This window comes from Nicotiana tabacum, chromosome 9 (genome assembly GCF_000715075.1).
Source record: "Nicotiana tabacum cultivar K326 chromosome 9, ASM71507v2, whole genome shotgun sequence".
NCBI classification, from domain to species: Eukaryota; Viridiplantae; Streptophyta; class Magnoliopsida; order Solanales; family Solanaceae; genus Nicotiana; species Nicotiana tabacum.
In genome coordinates this window covers 114,017,071-114,031,560 of record NC_134088.1, presented here as the reverse complement: position 1 = coordinate 114,031,560, position 14,490 = coordinate 114,017,071, and the positions used below count along the sequence as shown (strand labels likewise).

The 14,490-nt window shown below is 33.5% G+C and overlaps 3 protein-coding genes, 1 long non-coding RNA gene and 1 pseudogene across 4 annotated transcripts; 3 read left to right on the top strand and 2 right to left on the bottom strand.

The window, feature by feature from the left end:
* Positions 1–1,360: 1,360 nt before the first annotated feature.
* On the top strand, positions 1,361–2,386 carry LOC107825684 (putative protein phosphatase 2C 76). Its single transcript, XM_016652567.1, has one exon. It carries the CDS (start codon positions 1,361–1,363, stop codon positions 2,384–2,386), a length of 1,026 nt encoding a protein of 341 aa, XP_016508053.1.
* A 713-nt stretch (positions 2,387–3,099) lies between these two features.
* LOC107825687 (uncharacterized) lies at positions 3,100–6,267 on the bottom strand. Its single transcript, XR_012695027.1, has 2 exons — positions 4,670–6,267; positions 3,100–3,856 (listed from the first exon to the last, which is right to left on the bottom strand). It is a non-coding gene; the product is annotated as an uncharacterized LOC107825687 (long non-coding RNA).
* Positions 6,268–6,282: 15 nt separating this feature from the next.
* Positions 6,283–7,865, top strand: LOC107825686 (chitinase 2-like). The gene has a single exon (XM_016652569.2). It carries the CDS (start codon positions 6,570–6,572, stop codon positions 7,488–7,490), a length of 921 nt encoding a protein of 306 aa, XP_016508055.2. The 5' UTR covers positions 6,283–6,569; the 3' UTR covers positions 7,491–7,865.
* A 116-nt stretch (positions 7,866–7,981) lies between these two features.
* On the top strand, positions 7,982–11,172 carry LOC107825685 (chitinase 2-like; annotated as a pseudogene).
* Positions 11,173–11,306: 134 nt separating this feature from the next.
* On the bottom strand, positions 11,307–12,305 carry LOC107825683 (uncharacterized). Its single transcript, XM_016652566.2, has one exon. It carries the CDS (start codon positions 12,195–12,197, stop codon positions 11,484–11,486), a length of 714 nt encoding a protein of 237 aa, XP_016508052.1. The 5' UTR covers positions 12,198–12,305; the 3' UTR covers positions 11,307–11,483.
* Positions 12,306–14,490: the final 2,185 nt, after the last annotated feature.

Here is a 14,490-nt window from a genome sequence, read left to right as displayed (position 1 = left end):
GCCAAATGGGCAATCATCAAACGAGTTATACAATTGCATTTGTAAAATGTGACCTTTAAATCGAAATTTTATGTACTTATAAATCGCAATGGGAAAAAATACAACTTTTCGCATCTTTAATTCATATTGCTTTATGATTTTCGAGGTTTATAGTTATCTTATGAGTAAAATTTAATATGAAAATAGGATATATATATATATATATATATAGAAAGAGAGAGCGCTTAATAGATCGCGACTTGTGAATTGAAAGAACAAAGAGATTAAAGTATTTAAGCAACACTTGCTGAAAACATAATCATACACGACTGCATCAAGTATTTAAATAAATAAAAATAAATTCTCTAAGTCATATTAACTATTATGTCAAAGCAAGGATCAGAAATATGTCTGTCTAGACTATTTCTTAAAGTATGACTCTATAAAATTTTAAATTAATAGAATTTAAAATTTATTTGGTTAGTTATTTGGTTCGAGTTTTTCTTTTTTAATATCAAACCAAACGCATATAGATACTTTAAGTCGGTTGGTTGAATTTTTTTGGTTTTGCTTCATCACCCCTAAGTGAAAGAAAAGAAGGTAAAAGAGGAGATGTTATTTAATGAAATTGGAAGTCTACAAGATGTAAAGTAGAATTCGAATTAGGTTATAGCTTTAATCCCTGATGCAGCCTATTTACCATTGGTTTCGTGGCCTAATTTTTTTTTTGTGGGTCTATTTATTTCATTATTTCAATAAAACGGATACAAAATCTATGTTCTAATTAAAAAATCTGTTTTGCATATTATCTTTCACCCGGTATTCACATATAAGACATTGTTAATTAAAAACTTAATCCTTGCAAATCAAAGACGCCCAAAAAAAAGGACATCTCTTTCTTTTGAAGGCGTATGTGTATAATTATAAGTTCAAAAAAATTTCATTCATCATTGAGAACAGGGACATATGCAGTATTTTTAGTAAGCGGTGTCAAAATTTAAATAAATAAATAAATAAATAAATCACTATAATACCGGTGTCAGTTTTTATATTATATTCAATATTTTCATTTTATATACTATCTATATATACATAATTATTAAAAATTTCGACACATGTAATCCTTAATCGATAAGAATTAGCTTAAGTGTAAATAAGAATTACGTTTATTGGTTTGGTGTCAACATCGTGTACACCTAAGTTTTTAGCTATTTTAACACCCTGGTAGTACAATTTTCTTTCAAATCGAGGACACCCTAGTATAGTCAAATATTGAGAATTTTGCATTTATAAGGTAACAGCCGCTAGGGTTCTTGCCTCTTCTTTTCCATCAAGACCTCAAAATTTTGAGTCCGCCACTGTCCTGATCTCCTTCGTAGAGATGGCCCGACGTCGCGATGTTGTTCGCAATTCAAACAAGAAACAACAAGTCGGATCTTGGAAGATAATGAGTATTATCATAAGTGGAATTTTTATTGCTTGCTTCATTGGAATATTTATGAACCTTAAGGTACCTAAACCTGAAGAAAAAATTGTTCCACAAGCAACAAAGTCAATTCCAACTAAAAATTGTCACTTTGCCTCAAACAAAGGGAGAAGACCATATCAAGAAGATCGAATAACATGCGATCTTGATCTTAAAATTCCTTTTTTGGGGCGCAAAGAGGTAAGTATTGGTGTTGTGGCAGTATTTGATGGTCATATTGGAGAATATGCTAGTGAAATGGCCTCAAAACTCTTTTTAGAAAAGTTTAAGTTTCACCTTAAGAATTACCATAGTAATGAGTTTATGGACTTTTTAAAATCCTCTTTAGTAAAAACCATTGAGGAAATTGATGCAGAATTTTCCAAGATTGCTATCGAACGTGAACTTTATTCAGGAACTACTGCAGTTGTTGCTCTTATATATAACAATCATGTTTTAGTTGCTAATGTTGGCGATTCAAAGGCATTTATTTGCTCTCAAAATGATCAACGCGGGGAATTTGCTGGTGAGATCGTTAAGGAATTGACAAGAGATCATAACGCGCTAAGGTTAGACGAGAGGGATAGAATTGAAGCGTCTGGAGGTATATTCAGTCGGACGATTAATGATGTTCCTCTGCTCAATGGCCATTTCCCTATGACTCGAGCTATTGGTGATGTTCCTTTGAAAAAATATGGAATTATAGCTACTCCAGAGGTGACTGATTGGATAAATTTAACTTCAAAAGATGAGTTTTTGGTGGTATCATCTGATGGAATATTTGAAAGTTTAAGTCCACAAAAAGTTTGTGATTTTCTGAATAAAGTAGAGGACTATTCAGATCCATCATTATTGGCCAAAGACCTTACTCTAAAAGCATTTTTAGGAGGCAGCAGAGATAATTTATCAGTTGTTTTGGTTCCCTTGGGATCCCGTGTATGATAAATCAGCTGTTTTTTTGGTTAAAAAAGACAGTCCAGTGCACAAAGTATTCCGCATTCACGCAAAGTGGGAGAAAGGGGATGTAGACAACATATCCTAATGTAAGCATTTGTGACTGCTTTCACGGCTTGAACCGTGACCTATAGGTTAGGCTCCCTTCAAATCAGTTGTTTTTGGTTGGTTTTAGAAAAATATTAGCAGCTCTTTTTATTTTTTAAATTTTGTTTAATTGATTCTTTCCCTTGCCGGTAGTATTAGTAATTAGTCTTGTATTCTATTATAGTTAGATCTTTATTATTACATGTTGATTATTTCACTTGTTATCTTATTATTTTGTTGTGTTTGTTGCTACTGATTTCATTTTCATATTTCCTTGAGCAGAGGGTCTATCGGAAACAGTCTTTGCCCTCAAGGTAAGGGTAAGGTCTGCGTTCACACTAACTTTCGCATACCCTACTTGTGAGATTATATTGAGTTTGTTGTTGTTGATGATTCTTTCAATAGTTTGGATACAAGATCTTTTTCTCAAAAATTTGTTTGCATAGTCTTTAATTTTCACAAATTATAACTGCGATATCTTAACAAAAAGAGGGCAACGAAAGAGGAAAAGAAGAGAAAGTAGTAGCGAGAATATCAAACAACCAATTAACATGATGTCAGTTTCAAAAGACAAACCTACATCTGAATTCAATTACTCATAGTACATTATTAAATGTTTAAAATTATTGTGTTTCACTTGCATATTAATGTTCCTAGGACCAATGGCTGAGACACCCTTTTACTTTATAAGGTGTGTCATCTCACACTTTCTTGCTCGCGCAAAGACATATATAAATTATTTTCGCTTACAAAATAATAAAAATAAACATCAATCTGAGAAGAAAAGTAAAATCTTAGAACATGTACCGCCCTAAACAGGAACATACAAGTTTAGTTTAATAAACTACCACTTACACAAGATCTTGCGTATGCTAATTAAGCCGCTGCTGCACAGCACAGAAAGGCTTATGGAGCTCTATTTCCAAATACATTTCTCTTAAGCTTTACTCCAAAAGGTGTGACCTGTGTTTCACACAAGTTCAACCCGTGCCATACTCGACGAGGCAAATATCGTCGAAAATAGAATGTATTTGAGCTAAAATGAGGCCCTTCTAAGACTTGAACTTGAGCAAAACCAGGACGCCAGTCATCACTTCCAGCCAATTTAAGGTAAAGATAGCAAATTGGTGATTCGACACATTGAGCAGTGACTTGAAACTGATCTGTAATACAAGCTTGAAATGGTTTTCTGGGAATATCATCAAGAACTTGTGGCTCCAATGGATCAAGCCTTCTCAAATGCTTGGAATTCAAATGGTGCACTAAAATGTCATTGGATTTTTCATCACCAAACCTTAGGCTTACATGGTTTGAGGTTTCTGCACCCTTTGTACATGTTGTCTCTATTGTCACAAAATAGGTACATTTCTCCTGCAATTATCAGGACAACAATATATTTTCAGTCAAAACCAACTTAGTAATTTGCAACATTACTATGTTACGGATTCAGAAGGATCCTTGGCGTAACAGTAAAGTTATTGTCATGTCACTAGGAGATCACGAGTTCGACGAATTACTTTTGCATTTTCAGTGTAATTTAACATGTTATAACATATTATTTAATCTATATATCTTTCATGTTACAAAATCATACTTGCTACAAATTTGTTACTCCTATGTTCGAAGCAAAGTTGTTGTCTAATTATTAGACCGCGAATTACAAATGTCTGAAAAAGTTCAGTTGTTATTTCACGTGGCAATCCACACAGAGGCGTATGCAGGAATTTTCATAAGCAGTGTCAATATTTGAAGAAGTGAACAAATGAATAAATTACTGTAATGACAAGCAGTGTCATTTTTATATTTATACCCAATATTTTAATTTTATTTATTATTTATACATGCAGATTATAAAAAAAATCGGCGAAGCGGTGTCACATGACACCATTTCAAGCAACGTTCCTACGCCCCTGAATCCACATCGATTTAATGAAAGTGAAGGGCCTAGAACAATGGTAACTTAATTACCAATGGCGTAAAACACTATTACAAATTGTCAAGCGCAAAAGTTAAACTCTAATATTGTAGGTTGTTTATATCACACCCTATGAGGTACGGCCCTTCTCCGGACTCTGCATGAATCCGAGATGCTTTGTGTACCGGGTTGCCCAATGTATAAAAGTTAATCCTTAAACAAATTCATATGAATCTTCAAATTGTGAAAGTACTAATAAATTCTCCTACCTTCTTTGTTGAAAAGCTCTCACTTGTCGCCTCGATGGAAACCTCCTTCCCTAAAGCAAGAAAGATGAAACTCAGGACGAAAATTGATGTTCCAAACTTCCTTAACATCATGCTTAATCTCTGAGTTTTGATAGAAAATTAAAATGAAGCACTTAAACACACACATGTTATTTTATATAAGAAGTACTATCTGTTTGATACTCATTCTTTGCTTCATATGGACAAAAAGGAAATATTCTTGGATGTCTTGATTACTTGAAGATAATAACCATCTTTTTAATAATCTTCTTGTTTCATTTGCTTTCTAAGATAAAGCATAAATTCTGGCGACTAATCAAATCTTGAACCAACCTTTAGAGATCCTTTAACTCAATACTTTCAGTTTCATCACAAAGATAAGCCTTTTGATTAATTCTGATAAATATTTAATAAAGGGATAAAGAAAATTTAGACAGAAGAAACTATAAATAATAAGTTTGGGTGAACAGGCTGCTATGTATATCCAAAATAAAAATATTATAAAAGGATTTTTTTTTTAAATTTTGTCTCGAAGAAACTTCGTTTATGTGAAAGTGTAATTAGTTTCAAACTCGGATAAAGAAAGAAAGTTACAGTATGTTGATAGGCAACATAAAGATGATTCTACTATAATGAAAATGGATATAGAGAATTCATTATGTCTACCTAACTAGTTTGAGACCAAGTGCTAAGCTGATTGATTTTATCTCTCAAAAATAAATATGGCCTCATGAGAAAAACTAATTAGAAAAGTAAATGTTCCATTTTTTGTATTTGTATCACTTGAAGATAGCATTTCTTTGCCTCACAGAAATGAATCCTTCTTCCCGAAATGAAATACAACAAACACCATCAGATCCTTTTTGCTTAAGATCATTTATATGCCTAAATATGTTCTTACTGTCTCAGTCTAGAGGAGGCAAAAAAGCTGTAATATCGCGTTAACATTTACTCCAGTGTTGTCTATACGACTGTCCAAATTGGATCAGATTGAGGAAAGATACTAGTATTAACTTGTGCCTAAGAACCACTCCTTAATACAGGTGCAGATGTAATGTATATGTTATGAGTTCATCTGAACGCAAACCCATTAGTTTTACCTTTCAAAAACCCAGTTTTCTGGCCGAACGCCATGGATCCTATAATTTGTTCTGATCCTATGAACACAGATTGTTGGGTACTATACGACACCAAATAAAGTGTGTTTTCTGCAAAATTTGGTACACAGTTTGAAGGAGACAAATGCAAAATGACTCGTTTGCATTCGTGCTCTAAAGAGCAAATGCTGCTGACCAAATCCAACACAATTTAAAGGAGAAAGAAGGTCGCCTAGTTTCCATGGTTTACCTTTTAGATTGTCGCAAACGTTAAAAGCTGCTTGATACAAAGATCTAGTATTAATTGAAAAAATCAGGTTTTCTTTAGCATGAAAGAAAGATGTAAACTAAAAATGAACTCTACACGAAAATGGCAGATACACATATGACTCAACTTATACTCCAGACAACTTGGTTAGAATAGTTTAATTTAAACATTTTTTAAGACATCTACTAATACCTAACCTTGAGGCACGAAAAGGGAGTTTCACTTACCTAAGAATATTTAATTAAGCCGTCTGTAGAAGATGCCAAGAAGAACAATGCCAAGCTTCCAGCTGAGACATAATCTTTTATATATACTGATGTTCACCAACTACCAAACCAGGTCTGCAAAAGAAATGTTAGTCACAAAAGAACAAACAGAAATTAAGCCTTAAATGATGGTCTGGATAACAATCTAACAAATGACTTGTCAAAGGACAAGTATTTTAATCGGCATTTACTTTGGTTAAATATCAATAAGAAGTACAAGGAATCCTTCAAAGTTCAAACTCCAAGAAAGTATGAAGCCCTTCAAATTCTGCATCTCTATTCTTGTCCTTCAATCTCTCTTGACTATTTCCGCTACAACTGAAGCAGTTCCAGCAAGCTGCCCTGGAGTTTTCAGAGAATACATTGGAGCTCTATACAAGAATGTCACATTCTCTGATGTCCCAATTAATCCAAATGTTGAATTTCACTTCCTCCTCTCCTTTGCTATAGACTACACAAACACACAATCATCAGAACCCACTAACGGTGACTTCCTGGTCTATTGGGACACTGATAACCTAACACCTTCTCGGATTTCTTCCATCAAGGCCCAGTATAAAAACGTTAAGGTAGGATTGAGTCTCGGTGGTGATACAGTGCATGGTAAAAATGCCACCTTTGCTCCTACTTCAATTACTTCTTGGGTGAGAAATGCAATATATTCAGTCAGCAAGATAGTGAAAGAGTATAACCTGGATGCAATAGATATAGATTATGAGCATTTCAATGCAGATCCAGATACATTCGCCGAGTGCATCGGGCGACTATTGTACTATCTTAAACAAAACAATGTCGTCTCTTACACATCAATAGCACCATATGCAGATGATTCAGTGCAGGTGCACTATTTAGCTCTCTGGAGAAAGTATGGTCATCAAATAGACTATGTCAACTTCCAATTTTATGCCTATAAAAAGGGCACAACCATTACTCAATTCCTGCAGTACTTTGAAACCCAGAGCAGTAACTATAAAGGAGGCAAGATTCTTGTGAGTTTTGGAACTAATAATATTGGTGGCTTGTCTCCTAAACATGGATTCTTTGATGCATGCACCATACTAAGGAGTCAAGGAAAACTTCATGGTATCTTTATTTGGTCGGCAGATGACTCTAAAAAGGATCATTTTACATATGAAAAGCTGTCACAGGATCTCTTAGCAAGTTCAATTTGAATATCTTGCAACCATTTAAGATAATCTTTTGTAGGCCATGACAAAAGATAAAATTAAAGCAGAAGAATGTTGTGTTTTATCTTGGAGGATTCTCTGGGAAATAAAACATGTTTGAGGTAGCACTCTTACTGTGGTCTTACAATCAAGATCTTGATGCAAACAAGTTCAAATTTACAGTTCCCAAAAGTGATAAAACTTACTCTTTGCAGGAAAACATTTTTTTTACTATAGTTTGTAAAAGGATTAAGATCAAGCATTTCACCAAATTGCATAAGCTGTCAATTAGACTGACCATCAGCATTATTCAGGTCTATTCATTTATGACCCATTGTAATTGTAATGCCTCTACTTGTGTACAAATATATTTCAAATGCAGTAGCATGCGTGGATATAAAGGTAAAGACTAATAGGTACCTGGTTTCCCTAATTTGTGCCTTAAATTAGACACCTAGAAAATATGCAATTGAGAAATTTCCATTTTCAAAAGCAAGCAATCCCTTCAGTATCTTGAGTAAAGTAAGTAAAGCATACAACTTTATTGACTAGCTTCCAGTTCTACCAGCATATGTCCTATATGTTGCCCAAGCCCTTTGCACTTCTCTTCATCTACCTCATAACTGTCAATGCATTTGGAGCCAATATTCATCCAAAGTAAACTCTTCCTTTAGCTCAAACTCAAAGAAGGCAGTCAAACTATGTTAACCCAGAAACTCAGACAAGCAAAAACTCCGTGCATATATTAGCTAAAATGTTGCTCTCACCAAATAAAGCAGATTAGAGGAAACATTTTCCAGTTATGAAGAAACTGAATATGAATGTTGTTTTGCTAACCTAGGCAAATGGACCGACTGGGTTTAACTTTAAAAGATATATCATGTGAGAATTAGGAAGAAATTGTGCTACTGTGTTATACAAGTGAAAAACCACCACTTAGAGTCCATGCATGAGCCTTTGAACCATCCTGTGCAATAATTTCTTCTAGCCTACTCTTTAAAAACAAGAAACAGGAAAAAGACAACTCAATACCCCATAAGTTGTCATGTCAACTGTCTAAATTCGATCAGATTGAGGAATGGTACAATCAACTTGAGTCAACGAACCAATACTCAATATCATCTCTGCTGATTCTTATGAGAGAGCAACGATGGTTTTGAGGTATCCCCTAGCAAAGTAGGTAAGTTACATTTTATATGCATTTCACCTTTCTGAAAACCCAGGTTCCTGGGCAAATGCCATGGTAATCCTATCATTTTGCATTTTTATTAACATAGAAATATACGGCTATGAAACAGCTACAAATGAAGTTCTTTTTCTGAAAAATTTGGAGCACAATTTGAAGGAGACAGACGCAACATGACTCAAGTTTGCCCTTGTCTCTAGAAAGCGAATGCTGCTGATTAAGTCCAACAGAATTTGAAAGCGCCAAAATCGTTACAAGTAGTTTTGACTGCTAGAAGTGTAAACTTATTACTACTTTTTAGATTGTTAGAAACGTCAAAGGCCTGCTTGAGACAAAATTAAATACATCAAAATTAACAGATTCTCTTTTGCCTGAAAGAAAGATGTCATATGTAAATGCACACTACACCAAAATGATGGATGCATATATGACTCAGCTTATATTCTAAAAAAGCTGATTAGGATTATAAATTTTAACATTTTTAAGACATCTCTCCATACCTAGCACAATCAGTACAGCAGAATGGCCTTGCTGATAGAAAAACGAACATGAGATTCATGCCTTGTCAACCTTGAGCTAATGAGAGAGAGTTTCAATTACCTAGAATATTTAATTAAGCCGTCTGTAGAAATGCCAAGAAAGATAATGCTTGGCTTCCAGCTGAAACATAATCTATAAGTGTATAGATGCTTACAAAACCAGGTCTGCAAAAGAGATATTACTCACAAAAATACAAATAGAAACTAAATCTTATATGACAGTTGGAGAGGCATACAACAAATACCTTGTAGAGGGAGAAATATTTTAATCGGCATTTACTTTGATTAAATAGCAACAAGAAGTACAAGGAATCCTTCAAACTCTAAGAAAGCATGAAGCCCTTCAAATTCTGCATCTCTATTCTTGTCCTTCAAGCTCTCTTCAACATTTCCCCTACAACCAAGGCAGATCCAGCAGACTGCCCTGGGGTTTTCAGAGAATACATTGGAGCTGAGGGCAAGAATGTCACATTCTCTGATGTCCCAATTAATCCAGATATTGAGTTTCACTTCCTCCTCTCCTTTGCTATAGACTACACAAACACAACATCACCAGAACCCACTAATGGTGACTTTCTGGTCTATTGGGACACTGATAATCTAACCCCTTCTCAGGTTTCTTCCATCAAGGCCCAGTACAAAAATGTTAAGGTAGGATTGAGTCTCGGTGGTGATACAGTGAATGGTAAAAATGCAACCTTTGCTCCCACTTCAATTACTTCTTGGGTGAGAAATGCAATATATTCAATCACTAAGATAGTGAAACAATATAACCTGGATGCAATAGATATAGATATGAACACTTCAATGCAGATCCAGATACATTCTCTGAGTGCATCGGGCGACTGTTGTACTATCTTAAACAAAATAATGTTGTCTCTTACACGTCAATAGCCCCATATGCAGATGATTCAGTTCAAGAGCACTATTTAGCTCTCTGGAGAAAGTATGGTCATCTAATTGACTATGTCAACTTCCAATTTTATGCCTATGCAAAGGGCACAACCATTCCTCAATTCCTGCAATACTTTGAAACCCAGAGGTATAACTATGAAGGAGGCAAGATTCTAGTGAGCTTTGGAACTGACAACAGTGGTGGCTTGTCTCCTAAACATGGATTCTATGATGCATGCAGCATACTGAGGAGTCAGGGAAAACTTCATGGTATCTTTATTTGGTCGGCAGATGACTCTATGAAGGACTGTTTCCGATACGAAAAGCTGTCACAGGACCTCTTAGCAAGTGCAATTTGAATATCTTGCAATTATTCAATATAATCTTTTGTAAGCCATGACAAAAATAGAAAAATTGGAATGCAAAGAATGTTATTGTTTATTTTGAAGGCTTCTATAGAAAATAAAACGTGTTTGAGGTAGTCCTTTTATTGTGGTCTTAACATCACAATCCTGAAGCAAACTATTTCAGATTTACAATTCCCAAATGTGCTAAAGCTTACTCTTCACATGAAAGTATTGAATATTGTTTGTTTAGTGCATTCCATGAAAGAGCAGTTATAGGATAAGTACATAGAAATATGAGAATCAAAATGGGATGTAAAATGTAAGGAAATCTGGAAATAACAGCCCACTTCCCTTCGATAAGTGCTTGTGGTGCTTTTTATCAAGTAACACAAACACAGTTGTTTCGTACAAACATACTCTCACTATCCAAAAAAATCAGAAAGCTAACCAGTCAATCAAACACTTTGAATCATAACTCATAAAGAATTACTCGAACAGTTATATCAATACAGCTTTAGCAATAATATCCACAAGGGACAATTTTTCGCAGGTATTACATTTAAAAAAAAAACAGTAGTCTGATCCTCACAATTAGTAGCAACACAAGAAATAATCTTCATACAGCTGAACTAATTCAATTACTTTTCACCTTTAATTCTCCTCTTTTTACTCTTGTTCTCATTACTCTGCTCTTTTGAACCAGCATTGTCTGATTTTTTCTATTATTTTTTTTTTTTTTGAGAATGATTTTGCTTATGTACAACTATAAAGTACCAAGTGAACAATTTTTTTTTTCAGGATATGAAAATTGGCACATAAATTCTGATATGTCAAATAAACTTTGTTAGATCCATAATCATTTGAAATTGAATCATATCTCATTAAATATAACTCAAACTGTTATATCAATACAGCTTTAGCAATGATATCCACAAGGGACAATTTTCCTACATAAAAAAAGCATTACTATGATCCTCACCAATAGTAGCAACAACAGCAGCAACACAATTTTCATACAATTCAGCTAACTCATTCACTTTTCACCTTCAGTGCTCCTCTTTTTACTCTTTTTCTTATTACTCTGCTCTGCTGAACCAGCATCTTCACTCTCACTGTGATTCCTCTTCTTCCTTTCCTCCTCCTCCTTAACCCTCAAATCTTCTTCCACTTTCCCCACCACCTCACCCTCATTGTCACCAACAACCTTATTTTTCTTTTTCTTCTTTTTTTTGTCCCTGCTTATCATACTATCTTCCTTAACTTCCTCGAACTCCGATTCCCTCTTCACAGAGCTATCCATTTTAACAAACTCCAGCTCATTTTTCTTGGATTTTGCTGTCTCTCCTTCACTTATATCGAGCCGTTGCTCGGTCTTGATCAATTTCTGATCCTTATCAAGCTTCTTGCTTTTCTTATCAAGACTGTTGCTTTTTTTGCTTTTTTGTGACCCATTTGGGAAAGCATCATTCTTAACTACATCTTCAGCCTTTATACCAACTTCCCTGATTTTCTTCATTCTTTCGGAAATTTTCTCAACTTTGATAGAAAGCTCATTTTTTGCACTATTTGGTCTGAGTTTCTCATGAAGTTGAACAAGTTGATCGAACGAATCGGCAGCACGTTTGATATATACGGAGACAGAATGTGAAGCTCCGTTTTCTGATGCAGCAAATTTGGAGAGCGATTTTGCTGCTTGAGAAAGAGAGATTGGGGTTGTGGATGTTAATTTGCCTGATATTGTCTTCATTGGGTTTGAGATTTTGCTTCAATTTTGGTTGCTATGGTGGTGTTGTCTGCTGCAAGGGCGGCTCTAGGGCAAGGCAAGTAAAGAACTTTGCCTTACGCCCCCAAATATTTAAGGCCCAAAAAATATAAAGAATATACTATATTATATAATATATATATATTCCATATTTTATATTTATATAATTATTAATAAAATATTTCAAATTAAATAATTGTTAAAATTTGGCAGCCGTAGGATTGAGTAAGTTAATAGGATAATTTTTTCTCAAACTAAATTAAATAATATATTTACCTTCTCGTCAATTCTATTTTTCTTTCTTTATGTGTAGTCTTTTTTATGTTTCTCACGATTTTACTTTCTAATTTCTACTCAAATTCTCTAAATTAACTGTTTCTTTTTGTCACATTTGATTGATCCACACGCCAGAAAGTAAGATTTTTTGTGTCTTATCTTTTTTAACTAAGTAATCCCCGAGACAAATGTCGTAAGGTTCAAAACACAATGGATAATGGGCTTACCCCTTTACTATTTTCATTTAAGGGAAGAATTCAATATCATGTGATGTGCGCCTAACCCATATATCATGAGTTGCGCTCTTAGCATTAGATCAAAGTCATGTCGGTTTTTTTGTGTCTCAATATTATATGAATTTTATAAAAGAAGTTTCAGGGTCTTTTTTATATGCTAGCTTTAGTGTACATGCATTGTACGTATTTTTGCGTCTATTATAAAAAGTGTATAAAATACTATAAAATAAGAATGAATTATGTGTATTAACAATTGACATCGAAAAAATATAATATTTATTTAAATTAAAAAATAAATATTACATTGATGAATAGTTGAATGCATAGTTATTCGTTATCGTTTAAACTTGCAACGATTAAGAATTTAGGTAAGTTATTTATATATATTTTTATGAAGATAAGCATGATATTTTGTGTTTTTGTATCTGACCTAATCTCTTTTATGGACGATAATATTGGTGTAAGAAATACTACTCCAAGTATTAACTATTATATATACCATATATGGGTGATAAATGGGCGGGGCGGGTTTTGATATGGACGGGTTGAAAACAAATAATGCAATAATGCAAAAATTAATAAATTATCCGACCTCATCCATATTTAATACGGATAGAAAATGGGTTAACTGGCGGATACTATGGATATCCATGTTATCCATGGCTTCTTGAATATGATCATTTTTGGGAGAATACCTAGTCTCCCAAACTTGAGGAGCCCCAATTTGAGTCTTTACAAATATAAAAGTTAAACACATTATTTATCCATTGGTTATCCATTTTCTAAGTGGATAATATTGTTCTTATTCATATTTGACCCATTTTAAAAAAGTTTAAATAATATAGATGGATAACTGATTTTTTATCCATTTTGCCACCACTACCGTATAGTATGTATGTTTATCCTTACTAAAATGTTCTAAATTTAAGGGTTTTTTTGGATTTGGTTGAGGTTTTTTGAATGAGTAAATAAATTATGATAAAATTTTCTTCTCTCTTATTAATTAGTACTTTTATCTCCCTCTTCGGGTTTGATGTTCCCTCCTCTACTATATTTATTTCATTTTTATGCTTTTAATAATTTAACTTTTCAATGCCAAACTATTTTCCCCCCTAAAAACCCTATTTTTCTTGTCTCTTTTGATTGATCTATAAATAGGAAAGTAAATTTTTTTAACTTGTCATATTAATACATGAATTTTATGAAATAATTCTAAGGCCTCTTATTATAGTTTGACTTTAGACCATTAATTTCATTGATTCGTCCCTACGGTTAGCTATGAAATTTTATTTATTTAATTTTATATTTACTTGAGGATGCTTGGGTATTTTTTCTTTTCTCAATCTTAGTGATTACTCTTCTTATAAGTCGAGTCAGTCTAACAAAATGACATTTAATATTCTTTAATTATCCGTCGTATTACTCAAAGTTTTGACCATCAAAAAACAAAAGTTTATATTTCAAGGCATGTTTAATGAATATTGTTTCCTTTTTTTCCCTTCACCTGCTAGGTTCCTTAAGTTTTCTAATCTTAATAAAATTTAGTGGCTTGGAATTAAAGATACTCTTTAAACATGCACATTGACATATATAACCTTTTTCAAGTAAAATTATGTAATTAGTTACTCGCAAAAACTGACAATTAAAATATGGAATACGTCTATAAAATAATTGCCCGCACTATAAAAAAGCTACAAAATATGATTTAATACGTCTATAATAAAATTTATGACCAAAGACTATAACATATAGTATTACACCAATGA